The sequence below is a fragment of the Dunckerocampus dactyliophorus genome, chromosome 16 (genome assembly GCF_027744805.1).
Source record: "Dunckerocampus dactyliophorus isolate RoL2022-P2 chromosome 16, RoL_Ddac_1.1, whole genome shotgun sequence".
Classification (NCBI taxonomy): Eukaryota; Metazoa; Chordata; class Actinopteri; order Syngnathiformes; family Syngnathidae; genus Dunckerocampus; species Dunckerocampus dactyliophorus.
In genome coordinates, this window is record NC_072834.1 from 14334831 (window position 1) to 14361264 (window position 26434).

The 26434-nt window shown below is 42.2% G+C and overlaps 1 protein-coding gene across 1 annotated transcript; it reads right to left on the reverse strand.

Annotated features, from left to right (window-relative positions):
- Nucleotides 1-459: 459 nt before the first annotated feature.
- ubl3a (ubiquitin-like 3a) lies at nucleotides 460-24888 on the reverse strand. Its single transcript, XM_054755498.1, has 5 exons — nucleotides 24293-24888; nucleotides 5803-5911; nucleotides 5320-5406; nucleotides 4847-4924; nucleotides 460-1621 (listed from the first exon to the last, which is right to left on the reverse strand). Exons 1-5 carry the CDS (start codon nucleotides 24317-24319, stop codon nucleotides 1569-1571), a joined length of 354 nt encoding a protein of 117 aa, XP_054611473.1. The 5' UTR covers nucleotides 24320-24888; the 3' UTR covers nucleotides 460-1568.
- Nucleotides 24889-26434: the final 1546 nt, after the last annotated feature.

Genomic DNA, 26434 nt, shown 5'->3' on the forward strand with positions numbered 1-26434 from the left:
TTACAGGTTTCCACCACAAGATGTCAGCACGAGCAAAAAAGTTACGCTTAAAAACATGTCTGAACATGTTGCAGTATTGCAATATGATGTCTACATAAGGTTTATTCAGACACTTGTTGGCTATTTATGAGTTCTTGTTTTTCATTCATTCATACCAATGAAGTGGAGAGTAACGTGTCACTTTGTAGTGTATATTGTGACTCGCCGGCTGCTGTCGACATTAACAGCTCTTAAATCATTGTCACACTTGACGTACATATTCTTCAATGTTAAACGCAATTGTTTCCAGTACATGCTTCTGCAAGGGAAATGTTGCAACACATTTCTTCTAAAGGAGTTGGACGGACTTTCCATTGTGTTGAAATGTGCCTGTTGAGGCCACATGACGCTGGTGACACATCAAACGTTCCCGGCAGATGAACGTCAAAGTCACGACATTGTTAGCAAAACGACGCAACATGCACTTCGACAAGCTTTATTTAGTTTACAGGTGGAGGGCGGGGAGGGGAATTCTTTAGCGCTATTTACAGTTGGCTTCAAATGTTGTGTTTGTACAAGTGTGATTGCAGTACACAACCATGGTGGATTAAAAGTCACAAAGCAATAAGAGCACATGGAAGTCAATCAGCTAATCACACTACATACATACACACACACACGTGCATCCAGTCCGCACATACATACAGTATATATACATACATAGACATACATACAGTGCCAGTCAAAAGTTTAGACACACTTTCTCATGCTGTTGAATGAGAACGTATGGCCAAACTTGACTGGTATTGAACATAAACGCACATTCTGTACATACATACATACAAATACACACAGTTGCTAGCAAGATCTAGAAGCTTCCACATCATGTTCAATACACTGGATGTCGCTTCTCTGGGGGAAAATATTAAATGAAACCTTTTGTGACGCATGTTGTAAATTCATCTATCTGCAGAAGGAGCACATGCTTGTGTTGAGGACGTCATCGATTCATCATCATTGTCATCATTATAAAATACGATTGAAAGAATGAAGAAAGGAGGAACACTGAAGGCCAATTTTCATGTCCAACACTGACAGAGCGTCTCTTCTACTCCAGGAGGGGAGGGGCCAGGTAAGCCGGAGGCGTGAAGTGGCATTGAAGAACTGTCACAAACGCTGCACGCTTGTCACTTTGTTTGGCGACAAAATGTGGGCCTTCGTGACACGTGTGTGTGTGTGTGTGTTGGCATCTAATCAGTGGTTAGAAGTGTGAGCTCAAAGAAAGAAAATGAAGGCATCGTTGCTATGACAACCAGCTAACAGCCAGTTACAACATGATAATTGGCTACAGCGTCAGTGTGCATGGGTGTGTGTGTTAGTTAGAAGGCTTAAAGTGTTGAGAAACGAAGAAGAAATGTAGTATAATGACAGAAAATCAAGTAAAACAGTGTGTGTTGTGCGCAGCGAGGACAGCGCCCGGGACAGGTGGGCGACGAGCTCACTGTCTTCCAAACATGAATGGCCAGGAGAGACCGCGTGGGCGGGCCCCCGACAGGAGGGACGAGGGGGAGGGGCTAAAAGGTGTTTATTCACAGGATGACACAGCAGTTACTCTCTCCAGTCTTCTCCCTGTTCCTCTGACCTGAACACAAACAGAATCCATCATAAAATACATTGTTTTTAAACATACATCACTAATATGATGCTATTTATGGACATGCATAGCTAATACTATATTCTATAGATGCCTTATGTAGACACCTAATATGACACCTTTTATGAACATAAATCACTAATACCTTGTCTATATATACATAAATCACTAATATGACGCCTTTTATGGACATAAATCACTAATACCTTGTCTATATATACATAAATCACTAATATGACGCCTGTTATGGACATAAATCACTAATACCTTGTCTATATATACATAAATCACTAATATGACGCCTGTTATGGACATAAATCACTAATACCTTGTCTATATATACATAAATCACTAATATGACGCCTTTTATGAACATAAATCACTAATACCTTGTCTATATATACATAAATCACTAATATGACGCCTTTTATGGACATAAATCACTAATACCTTGTCTATATATACATAAATCACTAATATGACGCCTTTTATGGACATAAATCACTAATACCTTGTCTATATATACATAAATCACTAATATGACGCCTTTTATGGACATAAATCACTAATACCTTGTCTATATATACATAAATCACTAATATGACGCCTTTTATGGACATAAATCACTAATACCTTGTCTATATATACATAAATCACTAATATGACGCCTTTAATGGACATAAATCACTAATACCTTGTCTATATATACATAAATCACTAATATGACGCCTTTTATGGACATAAATCACTAATACCTTGTCTATATATACATAAATCACTAATATGACACCTTTTATGGACATAAATCACTAATACCTTGTCTATATATACATAAATCACTAATATGACGCCTTTTATGAACATAAATCACTAATACCTTGTCTATATATACATAAATCACTAATATGACGCCTTTTATGGACATAAATCACTAATACCTTGTCTATATATACATAAATCACTAATATGACGCCTTTTATGGACATAAATCACTAATACCTTGTCTATATATACATAAATCACTAATATGACGCCTTTTATGGACATAAATCACTAATACTATGTCTATGTATACATACATTACTAATATGATGCCTTTTATGGACATGCATAGCTAATACTATATTCTATAGATGCCTTATATGGGCACGCATCACTATATGACACCTTTTGTGAATATAAACATTATACAGAAATGAATCACTAATATGTCGTCTTTCATGAAGATAAATCACTAATATGACTTTTTATGAACATAAACCACTAATACTATTCTCTACATCAGGGGTAAGGAACCTATAGCTTGAGAGCCATCTGGCTCTGAGACATTTGTTATCACGATAACATTTGTTTGAATTTTTTTTCTGCTGACATTTGAAAGTAAAACATTATAGACGTGAGCCGCACATGTTGGCCACACAGTCACAGTCTGGAGATCGGGAAGAGATTGGGTTCGATTCTCCCTTGGGAGTTGTTCTCCCTGTTCGTGGGTTTTCTCCGGTACTCTGGTTTCATGCGACACATGCGACTCTAAATTGTCCATAGGTATGAATGTGAGTGTGAATGGTTGTTTGTCTATATGTGCCCTGCGATTGGCTGGCGACCAGTCCGGGGTGTACCCCGCCTGTCGCCCGAAGTCAGCTGGGATAGGCTCCAGCATACCCCCCGACCCTAATGAGGAGAAGCGGCATAGAAAATGGATGGATGGATATTATAGACGTCACAAAAATAACGTCCAAAATATAAAACATTCTCATCCATTCATTTTCTACCACCGATGTCAACTGTCCTTCCGATATTTTTCGAGTTAGATACCTCAACTCGATTATAATTGGATAATGCGGTAGTTTACCTGGGCCATTGAGAAGTAAACTTCCCTCCTTTAATCAAATAGTGAGCTACTGTAACTAATTCTGCAGAGCAAACCCTTTTGACATCGAAGATGGTGAAAAAAGATGATGAGTATGGTGCAAAAGCATGCAGCAGTCACATTAGTAAGTCACATTAATAGTTAAGAAGTATTTTATGATTATTAGTTAGCTTCAGTATAACAACATTATTAGACCTATTATTATATTCTAAAATTATTGGTCGTGTTTAAAAGTGCACGTACCTATTCAGTTGTATTCAGTGTTAAAAAATAATATATGGCTCTCATGGAAATACATTTTAAAATGCAGGTATGTGGCTTTCAGGGTTCCTAACCCCTGCTGTACATATACACATATCACTAATATGCTCTGCATGTATATATCATTAATAGATGCCTTACATGGACATACACCACTCATTTATTGGATATGTACACAAATGGCATAACAAGTCATCAATATGGTTGCGACAGATGAGCAATTACATAAGACAAGTGCGGCCAATATTGAGCACATTGTGTATTCTTCCACGGCCTTTGCAATTGATTTAAGGTAGTGTGTTTGCCACCACATAACATCACAACATGGAACGCCATAAATCAATTCATAAATATGCCTTTTATGGACGTAAATAAGTCAAACAATGCCCTGTATGGACATATATCACTAATATGCGGACTTGTATGGATGTGAAAAACTAATATGATGCCTTATATGGACACACATGACAAATATAATACTTTCTGTGGAAGAAAAAAAAACAATATGATGCCTTTTATGGATGTAAATGACTAAAACGATGCCTTTCAAGGATGTAATCCAAAATGATGCCTATATGGACAAAAATGACAAATACAATGCTTTACGTGAATGTAAATAACTAATATGATGCCTTATATGGACATACATGACAAATATAATACTTTATGTGGATGAAAAAACAATATGATGCCTTTTATGGATGTCAATAACTAATATGATGCCTTATATGGACATACATGACAAATATAATACTTTATGTGGATGAAAAAAACAATATGATGCCTTTTATGGATGTAAATAACTAATATGATGCCTTATATGGACATACATGATAAATATAATACTTTATGTGGATGAAAAAAAAACAATATGATGCCTTTTATGGATGTCAATAACTAAAATGATGCCCTATGTGGACATACATGACTGATATGACCTTTTACGTGTGTGTAAATTATAAAGGAGGAGGAGGAGGGTTGCAAATGAGACACATGATTTCCCCCCAGGTGTTTGGACATTGGACTGTACACCCCTGCAGTGTGGGAACAAGATGGCGGCAGGCAGCGGTGGCGTGTGCTACCTTGGGAGTTGGGCTCAGGCAGCGTCTCTCTGGCGACTAAGTGCATGACGGTGGTCTTCCCCAGAGGCAGCTTGAGTGCTGCAAGAGAGTGAAAATACAACGTCATCAAGTGTTTCCAAGGCGCGAGCATCATGGCTGTCTTTGTCGTGAGCATCATCATTCCTTTGAAACGTCTCATGAAAGCAAAGACGGGGATGAGGCCCTTATGATGGAAGAGTGGAGGCCGGTCGGGCACCACCTCTGACCTCTTTAAGCACTAAAAGGCAGAAAGAAAGTGTGCGCCCCCGTCCCGATTCGCTCCCTCCACGTCTCCCTTCCTTTTTTTCCCTGCGCTTCCTGTCCGTGTCAAAGGCAGCTTGTCCTGAGCACTAAGCTTCTTCTGCCGCTGCTCAGGAAACATGAAACAGCCAAAGAACTTTCCAGTGACCCACTCTGACTCTGTGCGTGCGTGCGTGCGTGTGTGTGCCAGTCACCTCCTAGCGTCACGTTGCCGTGCAGGAAGCGTCCCTGGTAGATGAGCCTCAGGATGTTGGGACTGCTGACCTGCTCCTCCTCCCAGTCTAAAACATCACATTGATTGGACTATGAATATGTCAACGTCATCAATAATATCAATTCATATACACACACATTTCATACTAAAGACTCCCATGTCAAATATCAGTGCTATATGTAGACATGGTTAGGGACAAAAGTATTGGGACACATCTTTTAATCAATGGATGGATGAATCAAGAGGTTGGACGAGAGTTCTAGGACATTTTAGACTTACAGGGAAAATAACAGAGGCACTGTCAGCTACACTTCCTGTAGCTGACCCAAGACTTGTGTCTGCAGAGAGTGCGGCTGACCGTGGTTCCTCCCACACAAAGGCTGGGAGTGTCCATCCATTGTGTGTGTCTGTGTGCGTGTGTGTGTGAGTGCAGACAAACAAGTGAACCGCAGCCGTCGCTCACCCATTGGCCAGTTGTCATAAACGTGCTTGGCGATGTCTGCCGCCGAGTCGTTGGGAGAAAAAAGGAATTCTTTCGTCTTCCCACTGACCAAGATCAGCCGCAGGTTAATCTGTGAGACACAAACATCCCAAGAGTACGTCACGTCGTATCAGGAAGCCGTCTGGGTCGTGACAGGAATCGGAAACAGGAAGCCAGACCCTCAGGAGCCATTGACTACAATCTGTGTGTGTGTGTGTGTGTGTGTGTGTGTGTGTGTTCCTCTCGTCACCTCCATGTCTCAACGTTGTCAACATCAAAGTCACACAAAGAGCCCGCCAACACGCCACAACGTGTACACAACAGCTGTTTCCTGTGTTGTACGTTGGACGTGATCCTTCCACTACATTTCCTTCATCCTTTCAAGGAGAAAAACTAACGCTAATGAGGAAAGTCAAGCAACAGCACCCCTGCTGGTTGCAGCTTAGCAGCGCACACCTCACCAAAATTCTTAACTGTTAAAAAAATGAAAAATTGCAAACTCGATTCGCCGGAACATGCAGTCTGTCAATGGCATGACGGCCAACACGGACATATGAAGCCAACTCGTCCTGGCCGGCGAGGCTCACTGGCTCTCACTATTCAGCTGGTGGGAGAAGCGATCGCATTAATTCAACTAATCCAATATCTAACTGTGCATCATGATCTCAATCTCAATCATGATCTCAATTCTAAGCAAGAAAATTGGAATTCTGGTTTCCATGACAACAGCTAGTAGTGCCTTAGTGGTGACTTAAGGTGATACTCTCCTGTCACATCACGTTACCTATCTCCACCATCCATGGACCGCCACCTCATCCTCAACTCCCCCATATCTCCATCCTTCTCTTTTAACCCCCCCTCCACCTCCTCCCCAATGCTGTCAATCAAAGCGAATGAGGGAAAGCACAGGCTGCGAATAAGAATACATGTAAGCATCGAGATGGTCTTCAACAAGATGTTTCCATGAGCTTCTAGAGGCTTTTGCGAGCGCGTGTTAGCATCTGAGCTCCGTCCAACACACGCTGATGCTTCCAGCGAGGCAAGAAGGAGATCAAGTTAGCTGGATGCAACATAAATGTGATTCACATGTTCCACCAGCACCTTCCCACCTGCACAGCAGCGTCATCATCACAACATCTAATAAGGGTGAGTAGTTGCTCCGTCCCTCCATGCCGTCTCCGTGTAGAGAAGCTGCTTGGGATGTTCTGCAGGCATCTCGCTTACACTCAACACCTCCGGCAGGAACCGAGCACGGCAGCCTCATGCATGAACACAAACACACACAACATGAACACGCGTGTGTCTGCAGGCCGACGGCTGCCGACTGCTTACTCACGCGTGCTAACTCGTGCGGCCGAGGTTGCACTGATGATGTCATGGCACCTCCGGGCGCCGATGCAACATGCGGAGAATTTCTTTATGCCGACATGTGACAACCATTGAATGCCGCCAGCACACACGTGCACGACAGTGTGCCCACGACAACTCGCTGGACCAAACAGCAGCAGAAGTTACGTGTTCACAGGTCAAACTGTGCTCAGCGTGCATCCTTTATTAAGTGCACAGGTAGGGGTGTGACGGTACATGCATTCTGAATCTGATTTTACAGTACGGCGCATTAGGTACAGTACAGACGCATGCCGAGTTCCCACTCGGTGCACATTGAGTGACGGAGAGGAAGTGGACTGCGCAATATCGTTTACTTGGTAAAGGAGTCACGCTCTTCAAAATATTTTTTTTTTTGTTAGTTGAAAATTGAAAAAGAGTTAAGTCAGAATATTATGGGGGAAAACATTTTTGTTTTGTAAGTTTACATGAAAAAAAAGTCTGATTATGAGAAAAAGTTCAAATGTACAAGAAAAAAAAGGCCTTAATAAGCAAAAATTTACAAGAAATAAGTTAGAAATAAGTTAAGTGTACAAGATGAACACGCAATTTTTACGGGGAAAAAAAAAGTATGAGAGAACATATAACGGGGAATAACGGGGAACACCGCCGATACAGGTCGATAGTGGCGTGAGGCGCTGCGTCACTACGCCAGAAAAATAGTTCTTCTTCTTCTTCTAGCTGCTACAATAACAATGTCGCTGGTCAGTTACGTAAATAGAACATTGTTGGCGGTTTTTGGAGGGGTTTTATAGGGCTATAGTATATAGTCGAAATAGGTGCATCCCGTCGCGTGCATTGTTAGCTCCCCACATGCTAGCTGTTTTTCTCTCTTTAGAACGCACAGAAAAGGGAAAGATGTGTGGTCATGTTTCACATAAGGATTGTAGATGATGGGTACAATTTCAAAAAGGCGCGGTTTTCCTTTCAAATCTTTGCGGTTCGAACATCGTTCCCTCACTCCCTCCATTGCGTTTGTTTCAAATTAATAAACGGTCGCTGTTTCGTGGTTGACTATGGCCTATTATTAGTCTACAAATACTGAAAGACAAGTTATATGTAGTACTCTGGTCTCTAGCCATCAGTAATGTTCCACTGATGAGAGATGACATGGCATGTCTGATACTGATAGTGCCTTATGAAATCCCCTTTACGTGTTAATTTTTTACAACTCCGTTTTTTACATTTTACACTTATTTTTACCAGCATAGCGTGTGTGCTTTATGGGTTAGTGAATAAAATGCCCGTCAATTAAATGCAAAAATCATCTTACATTTATTTATGAAATACATCAATGGACAATTTTGCCCATTTTCAACAAAAGGTGCAATTCCAACTGCATATGTAAGATATTTTTTTATGACACTCTTATTTTGTTTACACAATTAGACGACATGGGGCAAACGGCGCTCTTATTTTTAAGGCCGGACGTTTGTTCTGTGTGTGTGTTGACAATGTCTGTAAGACGAGCTGGGTGCAAGAATAAAAGTGCTTCTTGTCTTTTTTTCACTCTGGACGTCATCATCGGGCATTGTAAAAAGCTCCTTACATTAAAGCGGTAAAACACAACGTGGTGGAAATATACTCATCCATCCCAAGTCGCACACACACAACCGCACTTGCGTGCAAACCCCGCTAGCTTCCGTTCACGTTCCGCAAGAGGAGGTTCCGCCAACTTTCTCCAGTGTTTATCGCCACTCCAACATGTTTAGTTTGGGAGGAGGCGGTTTAGTGTTTGCTATGGGATTCCGCCACATTGAGCGGTCCGCCGAGGTCCCCACACCAACGATCCTTCTCCACACGATGACAGCGTTTCACTCACATTACGTCTTTTTTTGTGAGATTCCGCGTTTGATAGTAAATTCCGTTTTTATTGGCCAATTCCGCAATTCCATTAACGTGGAAATCATAGGGCCCTACCATTCTGTGTGAAAGTGGTACATTTTTGCCTTCTTACTTTGTCCTTCTTCTCCACTCCATTTGAAACACAAAGTTTAGAACAAATCAATTGGAGGCTAACTAGTTAGCTCGATAGCTTGCTATATGCTATGGGCAGCGATCATCCCTGCAGTGATCTGTAGCCTGTGCATTAACTTTGCGCAATGTGGCGTAAACAAAGAATAATGGAAGTGTGAAGGCGACTATAGAGTGAAAAAAGGTATTTAGAAAGACAAACAGGTTCTCCATGCTCCAACTACAGAAATATCCCATTTATTAATATTGAATGCTACTTGGCGGACGGGACAACTGTACGTACCAACATGTGATGATGGCGTACAGTTTTAAGTTGCATTTGATCATTCTGAGGGTGTCACACAAGTGTAAAAAGAAGTAAAGCGGTGTTTTTTTGCGAACAGATGAGTTAGCGTATGGTGACGCTGGAATCTCACTTCTTTAAATGCGAGTCCTCGTCTGTGTTGTGCAACCTGAGACGTTCCGCCGCATTGTTTGGTGGTTTTACTGCATCCACTGACAATGTTCAACAATTAATTCACTGTTGCTCAACGACTTGTTGATGATGGCTGATGAATAAAAGAAGATGCTGCGCTTTGCTTTTCTTGCAGTCGCAGGGCAGAATGAACGCGGAACAAGCGCAAAAGCTCTTTAAAGGCAGCTTCAGTGGCGGCTCGTCAACTCGCAGGAGTGGCTAACGTTCCGAACCGACACAACTCACCAGTGAGTGAGCAGCAACAGAGGAGAGGAGTAATAATATGTGGACTGTCACACTTATGTCAACCTTGTCGTTGTTGTTGTCAGCTAAGAGAATACATAATGAGTGTCCCTCACACACACACACACACACACACACACACACGCACACACATATACAAACAGAGGTTATGTAATAGCTGCAGACGGATAGGAGAAATACGTCCTGGGGCACTTTTGAGTTGCAGCCTCACCATCTCTTTCTGAGCTTCACGCACCGCTGCTCTATTTACGCTATGGGATTAGACGCTCATCTACTTTGGGCATCAAATAATCTCCCTCGACAACGATAACGTTGACTTTTAACAGTCAGTTAAATGTTTATTATCGTGCTTGTATTATTTTTATTAGTAACAGCACACAGTGAGATAAAACATTATTGTACAGTACAGCCACAATCATAATCATATGTACAGAGATGCGGAAAGCAAAAATAAGAGCTTTGCTGCCATGCATTAACCTTTTAAAACCACCAGACCTCAGTGTAGGGAGCAGCGGGGTTGCATTTGTGTTGCTTTTGTAACTGTTATGTGATGCTAGGATCGATAAAACATGTTACACTTCCACAGAACCGGAAGAAAGTCAGCTAAAAGCTCAACCCAACCTATTTTACAATCCCGGACCTGCATACAGCATGTCATGAATAATTACACAAAAGAAAATACTAATGCCACAAACTTGGCAGTGTTTGAAACACTTAGCCCTTCCAACGGTACAAGTATCATTCCTTGACGGCTAAAACTCACTCAACAAGCATATAATCAATATTGTCTTAACTAGAGATGTAAATAGCAGGGGTACCCCATAAATATCGGCCAGATATTATGATGTCTTACCAATAAATCTTATGACATTACCAATCATTTCATAAAACGATCCAAAGAGGAGAGATTATCTGTACTGTGCTGCAGGGTGAGAGGGTGGGCAAATCAAGCACTCCTTTTCTCCAAACGTGTGACGTGCTGTAAACACGTGTTGTAAACAAACATGGCGTCAACTTTGTGGGACTTTGCGCCAGTCGCACCAAATGCTCCACAAACACTTGCCAACGAGAGGAAAAAAACCCATCAACCCGCAACACACCATATCCCACCAGCCACCCAAAACGCCAGCACCGCCACGACGGCACCCCGCGGCACACAAAGAAAGAAAGGCCACAAAGAAAGGCCCGGGGCCTGCGTCCATCGCCCTTGCGCCCTCCATCATCGCCGGAGATACCGGCCCCGTCAGCCAGCAAATCGCTCCAAGCCACGATTTGTACTTTGGAGTATCCACTATTTTGTTTTAGGTTTTGTTAACTGTAGTGATGTCATGCTATTTGGCTAAGGACAAATCTACAGGTCCAGTTTGTCAAATCCAACTATGTTTGAGTCATCCTTACTTGCAGGCGTGCACAAGTTAAATGTCAATTTTAAAATAAATAGATCAAATCTGTTGGTTATCCGTATCGGCCTTTTGAAGCAGGGAAAAATAAAAAATCATTCATCCCTAATAAATCTATCATTTACTACCACATTCACTTGCCAGTGTTCGCCGTACATTCATTTATTTGTGGCAGCTCGCCACGATTAAGTTTGAACCGCCACAGAAAAATTTGTTGCTTTTTAAAAAAAAAAATTTTAACCTTTATTTGTTCACTCTTGCTCTCAATCACATGATAATGATCTGACTTCCATTTGCAAGTGATAGCCACCGACTAGCTTGAAAATACAGCACAAATGGTCAACCAGAATGTCAGTCTTACTCAAGGTGACAACCAAAAAATAAACCGCACGACACGTAACAGGTAAGTTAACACATAACAGTGAACTACCATTCTATGTGGGTAACAACGACAAAGGGTAAACAAAAAACGTCATTGTAACTGGTATTTACAAAGTGCCCGCAAGGCATGCTGGGTACTCCAGCGGCAACTACAATACGGCACGCACTTTTTCTAGCGAGCCCCTCAAAACTTAGGTTCGAAGAGGCGAAGAGTGAGTGAATGGTTAATTCAGAAAAAAGTGTACACACGAACTTATGATGCCATAAAAAGCAGGACACACCTTTGCAGTAAAGCAAAATTGTTGCTTTTACTGCTGTTGGAGCAGGAGCACGTTGACAGATGTGCAGGTGCACAATGACATACGCACACAAAGGTCACACAGTGTGACGTGCTCAGTAGTTCCCGAGGAACAAACACACAGCTGACGTTCCTGCAGACCAGCGTCACCGAGAAAAAGTTCCCTGCGTGTGAAACGGAAAGATAATATTGATCTTCGCTCCTCGCGAGGCCTTCTGTGACCCTGCCGGCCTCAGATCAATTCCAAGTGGATTTCCTGTAATCTCTTGTTTCGGCACAAAGCGGGCGCGGAGGCGCCGTCTTCCTGCTGGACTCTATTAAGCATTAACGGCAGGATCTAGCTGGGAGAGCCCGCACCATAGACCTTTATCAGCTCGCCTCTCAGGGCCGCCATGATGACTTCCTGTAGCCCGAGGGGCTAATGACTTCCTTTTACGACTGCTGCGGTTCATGTCAGCGTTCTTTGCACAGAGTGAGACATCTCTTACTTTTATAGTACATGCTTGAAGAAACCATCAAACACTCCACAGTCGTCAGTACTTGGAATACGTAAGACCTTTCCATGACTTGGAAAATGGATCAATTACCATTTCATTCTTCAGATTTTAGGGCTCATTATTGGAAATTTCGAAATACCAAAAACAGGGCTGTTTTCCACAAGTAAACACGTTCCAACAATTCCCTTAAATGCCTTCTTTACCCAAAAAGTGGCACCATGAAACTGAAATTCAGTAGAACCTGAAGCTCAGAGCTAAACAGCTAAATTAGCTAACATCTAAGTGTTAGAAAATAAAGTCATGATTGTTATCGAGAAAGAAATGTGTCAACACGTGAGCAGTGGCAGTGCAGCACATGACAACAAACATGCTGACTTCACCAACCAGGGGAACCTAACTCCATTCACTTGACACCATTCTGTCTTACCCAGTACAGACTAGTCCAGGGGTCACGTCTGAATGGACGCAGGCGGGCAACACCGGCCTCTCCTCCCTTCCTCGCGCTTATCCAATGTCCAGTCAGAACTCAGCCGTGATGCACTCATGGTCTGGAAAGTTCGATATTATTTAACTGTTTTGTTTTCAAAAACGCACATTTTCCCCAGTGTGAACGCACTTATGCACTCAAAAGTGTAAATACGGAAGCGCACCAATTGAGACACAGCATGAGTTGATTGCTTCAACACAATGTATAAATATTGACAGGAACGCTCCCTGCCTGTACTTCCTGATCCCAGCATTCCCATCCTGGCGCAACCTGACAGCTCCGCGCCCTCGCTCTTCATCGCTTCCTCCTCCTCGCTATGTACACAAAGACAAGCCGTTAGTCATCAGTCTGAGTGTTGATGAAGGTATCCTTCACGCCGCCACCGCCTCCTCCTCCTCAACAACACAGTCTGACATTTTGGCTCATGAACAACTGAGTTGACATCAGGACAGGGTAACATGAAGGGCAACTGTGAGATGCATTAAAGTCTTCCCTTCAAGACTTTGTCTGCAGGCCCAGCATCTGCTTTCCATGTCTTGACACAAAGACAGGAGATGGGGGAATGCGGGGTGGAAGAGCAGTGCATGAATATTTACTGAAAGCATCTGAAACAGTTTAGATCGGAGCGCAGCTAGGCGAGGCTCCACATGTCCTCATCTCTACTGGGACGATCACACTCCACAACATTCTCGTGCTGAGACCTTTAACAGCTGGACCTTTAAATCTTGAGATAATGAGACAAACATTGAGGCCTTTTTCTTGTTTTTTTTGGCTCCTGCCCATTCTGAAAGTAAGCATGCTCCATCCACCCATCAATACACTGCACTGTGTGTAGCTCTGCCCCTTTACGTACGACGGCAGGGTCCCAGCGTGTGTGTTGAACAATAGCAGCAGGATGAAGATGCGTGAAGGTGCAGCTCCTCCTCCGTCCTTCTGAGTGTGGTGTGTAATTAGTGCGGAGAGGTGTCGTGTCCAAATGGACACTGAAAGTGGTGCTGGCACAACACTTGAAGGACATGAAATGGCTTCGGAACGCTCCAATCGATTCTCCTCTAGTGGGCCTACACGTGTCTAGACAGTGTCCTTCAGGACCACACACACACGCACGCACGCACACTTCCATCACAGCGTGAATTCCTCCTCCACACCAATTAGAAGCCCCTCCCTCCCGCTGGAGGCCTTCCCCTGCCACCCTCGTCTTCTTCTCAAGGAAGTGTCTGCAGAGACGTGATGGCCTGCAGGCAGGATTAGCTCCACTGACCTTTTAGTGTGTTTCCTGCTTTTTGGGGGCCAAAATACACTCTGCTGCCAGTTTATTAGGTACACCTACACATCCTAATACCATCCAATACAAGACCTTGGATGTCCTCAAATCACAATCAAGCCTTCATCATATGTGGATAAATATGATGTAAATACATTAAAAGCACATTAAATATGTATAATACATGAGAGGTCCATTACTTGTGATGTAAATATACATTAGAAGTACATTATATATGATGTATATGATACATTAGAGGTACTTTAAATATAATATACATATGGTACATTAGAAATACATTAAATATTATGTAAATCTGACAATTACAAGTACAGTGGAACCTGTACTTGTACAAATTTTGCCGGCTGATAATTGTCCCCCAAATTATTGGCGATAAACGATATTGCCAACATTATATTTGGCAGAATAATGTGAGTACACCATATTAAAAGCAGCTTTAATTCCTCGAGAGTATTTAACATTGTAATTGGAATGTCAAGAGCTTTTTAAATGAAATAAATTAAAGACTCAAAGGCCACCCTGTGGCCAAGTGGTTAGCATGTTGGCCACACAGTCAGGAGATCTGGAAGATCTTATTTGCATATACACTTCCTTGATTCACTTTTAGTAACATTGTATGCGGAATACACTGTTTACTTTTAATGAAGTGTAACGTTTTGTTGGAGTTTGGTCATGTATTGGATGAAGCAAAGTGCGTTTGGTGCACAATAAGGTGTTATACTTCGGGAAACAGCGGAAAACGTAAGTTCCACTGTTTTGTATTATTTATTTAATTGTCTTTGTCACAAACGTTTTCATGTCACAGAATAACAATGCGCAAACGAGCTGAAATTGACATCAGATCGTGTCAATCGAGTCACCTCTTGTCATCCAGTCTGTTTATATCAAGACAGGCAAAATTATTTATATATTATTTCTTTTGTATGCGGTTAAATGATTTCTTGATTATCGTGATGGGCCTAACTGCATGAGTCCTACTGTGTTTTTAAGGTATTTTCATCACAACCTGTCCTTGTTAGCAGCCTACGAGCTTGCTACTGCATGGAAACAGGAACCAGAAGTCAGCGCCGTCGCCTGTCTATGATATCATCCTCGGCTGTCTCCGTGGTTCTTTGCTAACTAACACAGTTACACCACCAGTTTCAGTTTTCTGCATGTAAAACTGTAATTGTAAAACTATAAAAATGTGTTTCGTGTTCACGTTTTTGGCTTTCTGGGACGGATTCATTGGATTTACTTTATTTCTTGGTTTGAGTATGTTTTGGTTAGAGTCTGACCTTCCGGAACGCTAACCAAGGTTCCATTGTACATTAAGTATGATGTATATTTGATACATTAAAATTACATAAATATGGTACAATAGAGGTACGTCGACCATTAAATATGATGTAAATATGCTAAATGTGACGTAAATATATAAATATGTAAATATGATATATTAAACGTATTCACATTATTAAATATGGTGTAAGTATTTAAGTAGTAGTTACATAGAATTGAACATTGAAATGTGAATATGGTAAAATAGATGTATAAACACCACTAAATATGATGTAAATGTAGTACATTACACACACAATTAAATAAAATGTAAATAAGGTACATTGGTAGTATACACAAAATAAAACATGATCCATTAGAGATACTGTACATTAATGATGAAATAGTGAAAAGTGTCAGTTTGAACATATGGTGAGAACTTAAGCCAGTCCAGACCAAAGTAATGCTGTGGAATGTTTTTCTACATCTGATGTTTGTGTACCAGCATGGACTTATGTACTTGCTGTACGTATATATGTATGTAAACAGAGTGACATCACATATGGACAACTGCAAAAGCCAAATCAAACTAAAGTCCGGATAAATTGCTAAATCCACATCAAGATGTAGTAAAGGTTTTCAGGTGGAATCAGGGCACACGATGGTATCCAGTAGTCCGTTGGCACCACACGTTGGGTCCAGTAGGACATTTAAAGGACAAAGCAACACGTGAGGAAGATGAGTGGGGAGAAAGAGCAGCCCCAAGACAATCGCGTCCACAACGTTCCTTGTTCTTTTCTCCTTCACACAAAGGGAGGATGCTGCTCATGTGATGACATGTGTGCGTGGGAGACGACGCGTCCACATGTAAGTGTGTGTGGAGGATACACACACACACGCACGCACGCACACACACACACACACTCTGCAGGCAAGTGAAAATGTCCTCTGTGCTGGAATTTACCAGATGGCACAAGACAGAACACACACACACACACACAAACACACACAGAGTAGCTGAAGCACAGCAGCAAAGATGCTGAGTGATTATAATATAGACTACCAGTCAAAGGTTTAGACACACGTCATTTACAGCAATGAGGAAGTACGTCCAAACTTTTGAGTGGTGCTGTAAATGTAACCACAATCTTCCATAGTGAACATCCTTTGCTGTCAATGTTGTTCAGGGCCCTATGAAATCCATTTTAGTTTTTCCCAAATTCCATTTTATTTTTTTCCCCAAAGTCTGTTAACATTTTCACTCATTCATTTTCTATGCCGCCTGTCCTCACTGGGGTCGTGGGACTATGCTGGAGCCTGGAGCACTTTTTACAAATCTGTTTTTTTTTTTTATTTACTTTTTACACTTATTTTACCACTATGAAGTGTGCATAAAGTGTGTCGATTTAAATTCCTATGATCCAGCTACATCGATGTGTGTTTAGCAAGTTTCATTCTGGACGGCAAATATCAATTATTTAAAAAGGTAATTAATCGATTGAATCGATACTAGGAAATAAAACATTGGATTTAAGCACACCAGGCTTGATATGGATGTGTGTGTTTTTAAGCACTTTTAATGATAAAGACGAAAAAGAAATTCAGTCTGTCTGTGACGTCAACGTCTTCTGGGTATGTGGTAGTCATGGGAGTTGAAGTGGACCCGTGAAACACACTTGATTTGCCTTTTCGTCTTTCGGTCACTTCCTGTAATTCACTTCCTTCACTATTCATATTTAACTCATCTGTCTTTATTTGAAACTCCTTTTAAGTGGCATTTATGGGGGCAATATGCAAAGTAAGGACGTTTTGTACGCCTGGTAGTTTACGGTTGCATAGCAGTGACGCTTAGTGACGTCATCCTCCAGCATGGCGTGTCCAGGTCAAAACATATGCTTATGTACGCGGAAGCAATAAATGGCGCACACTTGCTTAGAAGAAAGGAGAAGAAAGAAATGCTGGGATGCTGTAATTTTTGTTGACCGTTTATTCATTTTATCACACATTTACACTCGCATTTCTTATGTATTCTTCTTTTGCATTACCACCTTTCCTTAAACTATGCACGCCATCTGCCATCCCTTCACATGGAAAGTATCTGTTTGCTCTCCCGGTTTGGTCTCATCATTATCAAAACGTATTATCATAAACCCACCACACCACGGTATCCTGTTCAGTGTCTCTGTTAAGCGCGTCACCAAGACGGAGGACCCATCCCGACTCTACATTACTTGATAGTTGCTGCACGGTTCTTTCAAATGGCTGCTCTGATCAGAAGGACTATCAGCATAAAAAAAAGCCCCTGCTGCCATCGGCCCGTACAGGTGAGAAAGTTTCAACACCTAATGGAAGATACCATACCACATTCATTTGCTGAGGAATTTGCATAATGTCCCTCACCTTAGGGTGCAAAGTGCAGGTTTGGATTGCAATATTTAAAGTAAATAATTCATCATAGCAAGCTATACCACCCTCTGTTCATTCTCTTACAAAAAACAACTAGAAAACTTCACCTGCACTGTCCAGTATCCAGGTAGTTATTTCATAGTCACACTGGTTGAATTTTTGGCTAAAAAGTTACTGAATTGATTGAAAGTTACTGAATCGTTTCGGATCGTGTCGTTTTAAATGGACCAAAATCGTTCTTGAATCGTATCGGCAACCACAAATCGTGATACGAATCGAATCGTTATTAAAACGAATCGTTACACCCCTAATTCACACTACTATGTCAATTTCCACAATTACGTTTGCAGTTCTGTTAACGCGTAAATCAAAGGGCTCTAGTTAATGTTGTAAACCTAGTAACAGTAAGGTCAACAAGTATTTGGACAGTGACAGTTTTTTTATGATTTTCCTTCACAGTATACACCACAACAGATTTAAAATCAATCAATCAATCAATCAATCAATCAATCAATAACTCAATAAATCAGCATGTCATTGACCTGTAGACTTGTAGCTTTGACAAAAACATGGTATTTAGCATTTCGGTATTACAGTGCAGGTATATTATGTAGTGGTTCAGTGGTTCAGATGACATAATGGTAAATAGATCCATTTTTGTCAAAGCTCAAAATTAACAGCACTGCTTTCCTCTAAAAACGGAATCCCAAAGATGAAGTAGACCAACATTCTTTTCCCTGATTGAGGCAGAACCTGCCAGCACTCACTGAGGGATTTTCCACTGACTTTCCCTTCTTTTGGACTTCCCGTTCAGAACGGTTCGAGCCGGACTAAACCCCAGAAAAGGAGACAGGACGCCACAGACACAGGTTCTGATACGAGTAGACTGATAGACCTTTGAAGACCAATAAAGAGCAGGTGGCGACATAAACAGACCCGCAAAGCTCCACAGGAGGCTGGTTCTGATATAAACAGACCCACAAAGAGCTAGGGCTGATAGAGACTGATGTAAAGACTTGCAAAGAGCTGGTTCTGGTTCTGGAATGTACCCTCATCAAGATGGTGTTGGTCAAAATGGACCCGTAATGACCCACAAAGACCTGCAAAGATGTGCCAAGAAATGGTTCTGACACAAACTGACCGCTAAAGAACTACAAAGATTCAACAACATGGTCCAAATTGACCCGCAAACAGCTTCAACTTCACTGGCACCACATATAAACAGACCCATAGAGACCTGTGACGACACACAGGAGAGCTGCCGCTGACACAAACAAACCCCTAATGACCACAAAGAACTGGCACTAAGAAGAACGGACCTGCAAAGACCCAAAAGGGTCTAGTTCTAATAACAACCCCACTTGTAAAGGCTTAGGCCTGTCATGATAACACATTTTGCTGGTCGATATGCTACAAATTAGCCTTGATAATCGATGTTATCGACAACAATTTTTTAAACCATTTTTTCATTATTGTCATGAGGTGTAATTCACATTTGAACCACTAGATGGTACTCAAGTATAGTGTACCTCCGTGAGCCACATTAGCTTGACAAAGAAGTTGCCTGTATGTATGTTGTTTAAAATGTATGCCATATAGCTGTACTGAATGGCTGCATTTCTTTTGCAATGCAGCAAGCGACACTGTCTGAGTGCGCACCATTTTCCACTGTTTTGTTTATTTTTACCGACCTAACGCCTCGGGATGAAGGCTCCTCTGTCTGAGGAACCTCCATTGGTAGTTTTTTTCCCCCCCTGTTGAGACAACTGTCCGTCTCGGTGGTCAGTATTCATGCGCTCCCCTTGTTCATTTTGTTTAAAACCCAAATATTCCCACACTGGGGCTGTCGGCTGAGGCATTCGCCTCAGAAACCATCGCTTCTGTGCCTTCATTCATGCTAGCGTATGCTGCCTCACAAAGCTAACTGCTAACCCAATGTATCCACTCACTTGCAGCCCCGCCTCCACAAAGAGGCTGAATGAGATGAGGGCTCACTCTCTCCGTTCGTTCCACTATAGAACCAATGCGCACAGACTGATGCAGAGTGTCATGCAGCCTGTGTGGCACACAGAGCCGAGCAGATGAAACACACACGCATACATACAGACGTCAATTTATCCAGTCCGTCATAATTATTGACCTGTTTTTTTTATCGTTCGATTAATCAATTTATCGATTATCGTGACTAGCCTATAATGGCTTGTAAAGACCTGCAAAGAGGTGGTTCTGGACTCACAAAGTGACAGCAGGAGCACTGGTAGGAACAGCAGGAAGTCATTACTCATGGACAGCACACATACACACACACGAACACATGTAGAAGTCCACAAAACGTTATGTAATCAATGGATGGATGAGGAACTTTCTATGAGAGCATGCTCATCGATACAAGTGAATGATCACACGCATACACGCACATGCACATGCATACACACACAACTAAAAAAAAATTATTTGGCTCATTATCATCATCAAGACTCCGTCACATTCAGAACTTTACAGTACATGAACTCCTGGGCCGGGCCGAGATGATGTCATGCTCATGGTGGAGACACGTGAACCCACACACACACACGCACGCACGCACACACATACAGCTCCACCCAGTGTGTGCCGTCATGGTTCTACTGGATTCATTTCACTCTTCCCTGTCCAAAAATGTGTCACTCACATACTGGATCTGCTAGAGATGAAGTGTTGTTGAACCCCTCCCATTCTTTTCTCATGCCTTACATTTGACCGTGAACTCTTCTTTGCATGCATGAGAGGTCACATGTGTCCTGAGGGGACATGCTAACCATGTCGCTAATCAAGATAGATGGGGGTGTATGGATTTAGAGGAGCATCCTGCCCAAATCATCCTCTTTGATAGAAGAGACGCTACTCCACGCACAGGCATCCAGCTTTTGGATGCAAGGGGCCCGCAGTTGCCATGGCAACCACTTTGACCCCATGTGAGGTTTGCCAGAGGTCCTCCTGGAACACATTCTTCATGCTCCAGAAGCAGGTGCATTTCTTCTACTCCTCCTACTCGCACCCAAATTATTTCACCCACAACATTTTGGCATGAACATCTCCTCCTCCTCCGCCGCCGCCTATTCTTCCCCCTCCTCCTCCTCCTCCTCGTCCTCCTGCTACTTGTCTCGTCCACAGAGTCTCAAGTGTTGTTGCATCCATATCCAGGCAGTTAGGGTCAACCGCACACAGGAGAAAAAGCCCCAAAACAAAGAGGAATCTTGTTTTAATGGTCCCCACATCTTCTAACCAGCACGGTGCAGTAAAAAAAGTGATACGTCCTCCAGGAGGGAGGCAGTGTGGAGGAACCAAGTGGACTGAGATGAAGGATCACAGTCAGGTTTTTAAATTTTTTAATTTACTGTAATATATCTCATCAATAATGTATTATTTTTTAATTTTTACAGTAAGCTGATAAAAAAAAGCTAATAAAACACAAGCTTCAGGCCAAAAATGGCCCCTGGGCTGCATTTTGGACAACCTTGGTTTACAACAGTATGAGTTTCAATCCAAACTGTGAATTCTTATTTCATTTTTGTAAAGTAAAGATCCTTATTGGCTGAGAGGGTTTTCAAGCTCTGGTTTCTCCATGGCACTTTCGCTAGCCATGACTCCCACTAGCCAAAGGCTGGGCAACACGGTTTTTTCTACAAATGGACCTCTGCTTCCGCACACTTCCCAGGCTCAAGTCGGTGCATCGCAACACCGATTGTGCACTTCCTGTTCCTTACTTTTCATTTGTTCAGTGTGGGAAATCGGTACGTTGCTGTAGCGCAACAAAAGGCACCATACTAAAAAATCACAATCCAAATACATTAATAATGAATTTGTGTTATTTGTACTGTACAATATGCCGAACAATAATGCAGAGAAGCAGGAAGTGTGCTACTAGATGCTAAACTCAGCTGATGACGTAACGTGGCCCTTCTATGAATGTCGTAAAGGATTCATGTCGCACTTAAGTAAATAAGATGGCATACCGCTCTCGTGATTATAGCCATAATCCATGCTATCATGCTATTTTTAGACACTTTAGATACAGGACCTGTGTGTATGTGTATGTGCATAGTAGCCGCTTAGCTTCCTCTCCACGTTATCCCAAACACCCCAGACTGCATAATGGGCCTGCTGTTCCAAGGATCAGCTCAACTTGCAGAAACACAGGCGCAGCTGGGACTGACTCCATGACAGAGTTCTAGAGGGGTTCTGCGAGGCTCAGATCCAAGATGGTGGACGTCTCGGTGACATGAGGGAGCCACCTTAAGGGGAGGTAGGTTTGAAAAGCCGCCACACTTGAGAACTCACCAGCCTCCTACATCCAAGTGGTCCAGTCAGTGTAAATGCTAACTAGCTACGTGAATAACACGACATAATTAATTCAAGTGCGCCCTGTCTAGCTCCGCCCCTTTAGTAACAGTACCACTGTGCTTGGTATCCCGACGGAAGGGGACCAAAAAGCGCTAATTTGTGTACACTTTCCTACTTTTCTGAATGAAAATAAGAGACAATATGATAGCTAAGTGCATTGTACGGTAATGTTGCTGCACCGCCAGGTCACAGTGTGAGACATAAAGAGGCTGCCGTGTACTCAAACGCCTCCTACCAGCTGTGTTTCTCCAACATGAGGGGTTAACTAAATGTCACACACACACACACACACACACACACACACACACACACAGGTTGCAGACATTACAATTAAGCACATCAGATAAGGATGAGCTCCTCAATGCGGGTAGAATCAAATACAATACTGGTGTAGCTAGTTTTAGGGTCAAGACACACAACACTACGCGTCACTGCCGCACTTGAACACACCATGAGCACAAACACTCACAGACGGCCAGCCAAGCTAACATCCAGTCCAGTGTGTTATCACAGTTGCAAGAAGATAACTTTGAACTTGAAACTGTTTGCTACTTTATCATCAATAAAGTGCAGGAAAACTGTTCACGAAACGTTCAATACAAACAAAAACGAGATCCAAGTGTGCACACAGTGGAGGAGAGTCGCTTAGCATTGAACGGGGGAAGGACGCAGGGGCCATTTTGATATCAATTTAGTGTCGAAAAGCAAATCAGTATGCTATAGATATATTTGAAGAAAAAAACGTTATTTGCATCATCAGTTTAACTTTTTCTCCTTACAATGCACCTTTGTGCTCTTTTTTTCCCCCATTTTTATTGTTTTTTTTAAACAGATTTGTATTTTTTAGAATAAAAAATGAGCTGCGGGTCCTTTAAACATCCTAGCATAGTATGTTAAATGACTATAGGACACCAGAAGCTGTACGTCAGGGGTGTGCAATGTTCGGCCCGCAGCTCGTTTATTGGCCCTCAGCATATTCTAAAAATAAAATGATTATTAATGACATATATTATTAGATATGACAATAATTTGCTTTGTCGCCTATAACTCAAAGCTATAATGTTTTCTTCTGATAGTTAAGCACATGTTGACCCACAATGGATTGCTTTTAGCATCTTTAATGTACAAAATGTATCAAAGTGATCCCATCATTCCATTTTTCTGCATGTGACCATTGCTGGAAAAAGTTTGGACGGCCCTGGTGTACATGTGAATGCTGAGAGATGATGTGCCACAAAATGCCTACAAAATAAAAACTAGAACTCTACCGCTGGTAACGCATCACAGCCAATCGTTGCAATCCCCAGATTCTAAGCAAAGACACCGTAATGGCCGAGAGCAGTACAGTGATGACCATAGCACACCAAAACGAACCAGAACTACGCCATGACATCATTGATTTAATGCTGGATAATGCATCACAGCCTATCATAGCAATCCCCAGATTCCCTGCAAAGATGCTCCCTGGTGGCCGTGAGCAGTATCGTAGGAGACCATACCGCCCCGAGGCGAACCACACAGAACAAGACTTTATGCCCTCACCTTTGCTTTGTGTTGCATTTAAAGTTAATAATTGTTTGACTCCACTCCTTCCTTTGACTTTTGAATCCTTCAGACATTTCAACTGTCACGCTATCACATCAGTACATTTAATAATTCACCAAGTAATAACCGACTCTGCTGGAATTCAGTCAACCGAAGAGCCGATTAAAGTTGCAGTACTTTGATATTTCTCGGTGTTGGCGTGTTATTTCGTGGAAAGAATCTACTTCCAAGAAAGAATTTCTGAGGGAGATGACAATGCAATGTGCACACCAAGTGAATTAAGGATCGAAAAACGAGGAAACAAGGGTGTAAACTGAAAGTGTAACTGGCCATATTCACGTGGCACAGCCTATTACACATATAGTTGCAAATCCTTAGTAATGTAGCAGTTTTGTGTCGGTAGATGATTAGATTGAATGTAAATAAAGAGAATTAAAGCTCACAAAGCTCACCATGTCTGCAGGGGTGCAGGACGTCATTTTGCAGACACAAATGTTCTTCTTCTTGTCCTCTTGTCAAAGCTCCCAAAGCTGATATAAGGTAAGATAATGACGTATTTTCTTTGTTTTAAACTAAAAAACCAAAAAAAAAAAACAACGTCAGAAGTTGCAGGTCCACCACACCGAGGCAACCAGACGTGGTCCACCTCGTCGCTACTGGGCCAACATATCCGCCGACAGTCCGCACTAACTGCAAGGTCCGGTTGGTTCTGAAAGGACCGTCGACCCGAGGGTCTGCAGAGACCCCCCGACCATGTATAAGGTTCTGCCGAGGAGGACAAGAAGGAGACTACGCCATGCGGAACAAGAACAAGAAGCACATCCGACTCTTCGCTCGTCGCCTTCGAGCTGTCCAAGCCAGGAGAATGTCAATATCCGGCTGTAAAGTCCTTTCGCGTCCTTTGAAACTGTGTCAAAACACGTAAAAGGCGACAGAAGGGATCCCCAGGTTACGACGCCAAGCTGGCTCGATCGTCATGGACCTTTACGAACCTTCAGCTGTCATCCACTGTCGCCATGGACCGATAAGGTAGCAGCACGGCCGAACTCGCGGCATCCGCTTTTTGCTTTTCAAAATAAGACGCACTCCACTGACGCTTCATGTAAAAAAAATAAGATAAAATACTGGCATTTTGCGGTGCTTGCCCAATAGCTGGTTCAGGGTCCAGAATGAGTACGTGATAGTTTAAGTGGTTACTGGTTCCTTAGCTCAAAGTATGTCATGTTAGTGTAATGTATGAAGGGTTTGACATACTAGAAAATGACTACGTGTTTCTAAAGCAGTGATGAAGCCAGTAGAGCAGCCATCACCAAATGGCGGACCTTAGTCCAAATTAAAGTGAATGGGATATATAATAATAATAATAATATATAATCATGGTCACGGACCGATCGCAGCGTCAGTTTGCGGGCGTAATTACTTTAGTTATTACGGTGGTTAGCATGTTGGCCACACAGTCACAGTCAGGAGCTCGGGAAGACAAGGGTTCGAATCTCTCGGATTTCTGTGTGGAGTTTGCATGTTCTCCTCGTGCGTGCGTGGGTTTTCTCCGGGTACTCCGGTTTCCTCCCACATTCCAAAAACATGCATGTTAGGTTAATTGGCGACTTTAAATTGTCCATAGGTATGAATGTGAGTGTGAATGGTTGTTTGTCTATATGTGCCCTGCGATTGGCTGGCGACCAGTCCAGGGTGTACCCCACCTGTCGCCCGAAGTCAGCTGGGATAGGCTCCAGCATACCCCCGCGACCCTAATGAGGAGAAGCGGCATAGAGAATGGATGGATATTACGGTTACGTGACCGCAAACGCGGTTACGTCACTCAGAATGAGCCAATGAAATCGTTTGTTTTACTTGCCGAGAAGTGATTGAAAGAACCACGGATTGCTGAACATGAAGAAAAGTTGAAAAAAGCAACCATTTAAAATTGAATGGACAGATCAGTTCATTCTTCCAGAAACCGGTGCCAAACCGCTATGTCTCATATGCTCTGAAACTGTAGCGCTGGTCAAAAACGCAAATGTGACGCAACATTACATGACAGAACGCAAATCATTCCAGGGGAAGTATCCACCCGAGTCTGATGAGCGTGGAAAATATCGGCGCTTAGAGCCCAGTATGAAAAAGTCATAACGTATTAAATTATAGCACAGCAATGTGCAAATGAGTGCTCACTAAGGATTGTATGGATATTGGAGCAAAACAACAAATCACTGACAGGAGAGTTGTGAAGGAGTGCTTCTGCTGCAGTGACCTTAACTCAAAGGTAAACAAAAAGAGGAACCGTGTGACAAAATCAGGCAAATCCCAATGACAGCTACAACAATAACAAGAAAATCTGAAACTTTATTATATTGTTATTACTTAATATTATTTTTCCCGGTGCAATTTTATTTAACTTAAAAATAAGCCTTGTGTTCATCCTTTGTTTGTACAGTCAAACCTTTTATTATGTATGTGACATTTGCTCTCGTTTTCTTTTAAATGCAATTGAGGTGCCAAGATAATTTGTTGTATTGAAACAACAGGGTGCTGTGAAGGCTTTCATTACATTTCATATTCATATGAGCTAGTCTGTTTGATGCAATTTAAGG

Coding starts and splice junctions, on each gene's coding strand:
- ubl3a (XM_054755498.1), bottom strand. CDS start 24,319: ATGACGTCCTGCACCCCTGCAGACATG. Junction 5,407..5,802: donor TTATGACAACTGGCCAATGG/GTGAGCGACGGC, acceptor GTGATGTTTTAG/ACTGGGAGGAGGAGCAGGTC. Junction 1,622..4,846: donor GCCTGAGCCCAACTCCCAAG/GTAGCACACGCC, acceptor GTTTGTGTTCAG/GTCAGAGGAACAGGGAGAAG.